Genomic DNA, 2,500 nt, shown 5'->3' with positions numbered 1-2,500 from the left:
CTCGCCTCCCACCAATCTGGCCCGGGTTCGATTCTCAGACTCGGCGGCGTCACATGTGGAATTTGTTGGTTCTCTACTCTGCTTCGCACTCCGGTTTTCCCCTCTCCTCAAAAAGCAACCTACCATTTGATATTAGTTGTTTGATTTCATTTGATTTCTGTACAGTGTCCCCAATTAGCGCCGCGGCGCTAAATACACTCGACACATAAATACATAAATACATTACATGACCGTGCGGAGATACGAAATTTCTCTTCTCGTGTTGAACATTATTATTACAAGTTATTTTATATTGTATAAACACCAATGAAATACTAAATCATTTCACAGAAGGCATCGAAAGGCGCGATTTTTATATGTAACCATAGCAACAGTAATCTTTTCACGTGTGACATATTGTATTCACGTGTGAAGATGTCATGTTTTCGCGCGAAAGCTCACTTGGTATTTCATTGGTGTTTATACAATAAAGTTCATTATTATTCTCCACTACTCGGTTAATCCGGACACCTGTGGCTTGGTTGGTTGAGCATCGGGCAGTCATGCGGGAGATCGCTGGTTCGAACCCCGGCCGGATCTTAAAACATAGTTCTAACTATGCTTAAAATAACTGAGGAGGAAAGGGTTAGACTTAGAAGTCTTCTCGGACTGTAAACCGTAGGCCCCGTCTCACAAATGTCTTCTATGTTCATAAGTTCCCTGTGGGACGTTAAAGAACTCACACATTATTCGAAAAGAGTAGGGGATGGAGTCCCCGGTGTTGTGGCTGTCCTGTTCTCTCCAGCAGAAGTGGCCGGCTTGGCAGTGATGTCTCCAAGAAGGCTTACGGTGTATGAGGCCACCTAAGCAAAAACAGCCATAAGTCAAAAAGGGACTTTGCCAAGTGCTTGCTGGAACAGTTAGATGTAGAATCCAACTCGTTCGGATGAAGCTGTTTCCAATCCAGAATGACAGATATTTAAGACGCCACTTATAGTGGTTGCAGGGCTATGAAGATCGCCTACTACACAATTGATCCAATGTAGGCAGATGACGTGGTAAAAGATTCAGTCCGTTTTCTAGGCAGAGGCAACGTCATCAATTTGTCCCAAATAGTATTGACGAGTCCAAGTTTTCGTCGGAAAATTACAGTTTGTCCATGGGGAAGCAATTTCTTATGTGTAACCGATCTTCCTACGGCTAGATTCTAGAATACCCGTCCACTTATTTCCTCCTCAACAGCATGCAATATTAAGGTGATTTCCGGGTAAAAGAACCCGTCATAGATTTCCGATGAAACTTGGTATGATGACATTACAGTACAAGGAGATGTTAAAAAGGTAATAAAAAGAGGGGGTCACCGTGCTTGTTTTCATGCCACGATGCTGACAAATATGGTTATTTAGGTGACTTTTGGTTATCTCAGTGCACAACAAACAAGATCGTTTATTTTTCAATGCGGCGTGCTATATCACACAGAGTTCGACTTTCTTTGATTGCTTATTCATCTACGTCCCAGAAAAAATGGCTTCAAATACCCTGCATTATTAATTGATATTTTTATCCTTTAAAGGAAACATAATTTGGACTTGCTCTGCTGGGCCCGTTACGTCTCTATCTGTAGCATTTATTTCATTTGCCAAAAAAGTAGCTATAGATTTCTGCCAAATTTTTTGTCAGTTATTGCGGATATTGTTCTCATTGAATTTATAAAATAAAAAGTGGGGGTCACCGTGCTCGTTTAAGAGAAAAGGAGCTTTTATCTCGCTATCGAGCTTAGTTTGAGGGAAATCCCTTATGTTTTGTACGCGCGCGCGCTCATGTGCGCGTGCTGATGACGCAAAAATCGTGCGCAGTAGAAATGCGCAATGCAAAACCAGGGAATCACCTTAAGAGACCAGAGCTCAACACAGCCGTCGTATGTCTTATGCAGCACGAAATAAAAAATGAGAGGTTAAAATTTGCCTTGCTCAAGGTTAATTCTTGAGAAACTGCAAACCGGGAGAACATCACACCCCGGCGGGAGGGCAGATGGGGGTCAGTGAACCGAAAATGTTCTAAACTTCCGATGAGGGAAACCAGCGTCCCTCTCGCATCTGCTTTACCCACTGAAGTCTCACACCGTGAAGCTTAAAGCGCATCCAAACAAATATCTGTAAGCATGCGCATACAATTGGCACATAAACAAGAACGTAAAAACATCCCCAGCGTAAATTATCGTTCGCGCTGTCTTGGAAATTAGTTCTCTTATCAGTTGATGATGTCCAAAGATCGTCAGAATAGAACAAGGAATGGCCTGTTTGCTCTGCTAAAAGCCACGTTCCAAGGAGAGGAGCTATTGTTTGTCCAGGCTTAGAGAAAAGAGCTGATGTTCCAAAAATCAAAGCTGATATGGCTTGTTTACGATTATGAAGGACGAAATCTTCATCCACAAGATCACTAATTATAAGATTGAGAAGTTTACAGGTTCCCTCTGTGAATACACGATTGCTAAAAAGAAAAAAATATATAAAGAAGTCTG

General features: G+C 42.0%; 1 protein-coding gene across 2 annotated transcripts in view; it reads right to left on the bottom strand.

The window, feature by feature from the left end:
* Nucleotides 1-1,407: 1,407 nt before the first annotated feature.
* LOC138043944 (transmembrane protein 180-like) overlaps nt 1,408-2,500 on the bottom strand; it is a 9,605-nt gene continuing 8,512 nt past the window's right edge. For both annotated transcript variants that reach the window (XM_068890478.1, XM_068890477.1), the window contains exon 7: nt 1,408-2,469. In XM_068890478.1, coding sequence (XP_068746579.1) covers nt 2,037-2,469 — 433 coding nt within the window. In that variant the 3' untranslated portion in view covers nt 1,408-2,036. The remainder of the gene's footprint in view (nt 2,470-2,500) is intronic.

This window comes from Montipora capricornis, chromosome 3 (assembly GCF_036669925.1).
Source record: "Montipora capricornis isolate CH-2021 chromosome 3, ASM3666992v2, whole genome shotgun sequence".
NCBI lineage: Eukaryota > Metazoa > Cnidaria > Anthozoa > Scleractinia > Acroporidae > Montipora > Montipora capricornis.
The sequence above is the reverse complement of the archived record's forward strand: the minus strand, read 5'-3'. Positions and strand labels throughout refer to the sequence as shown.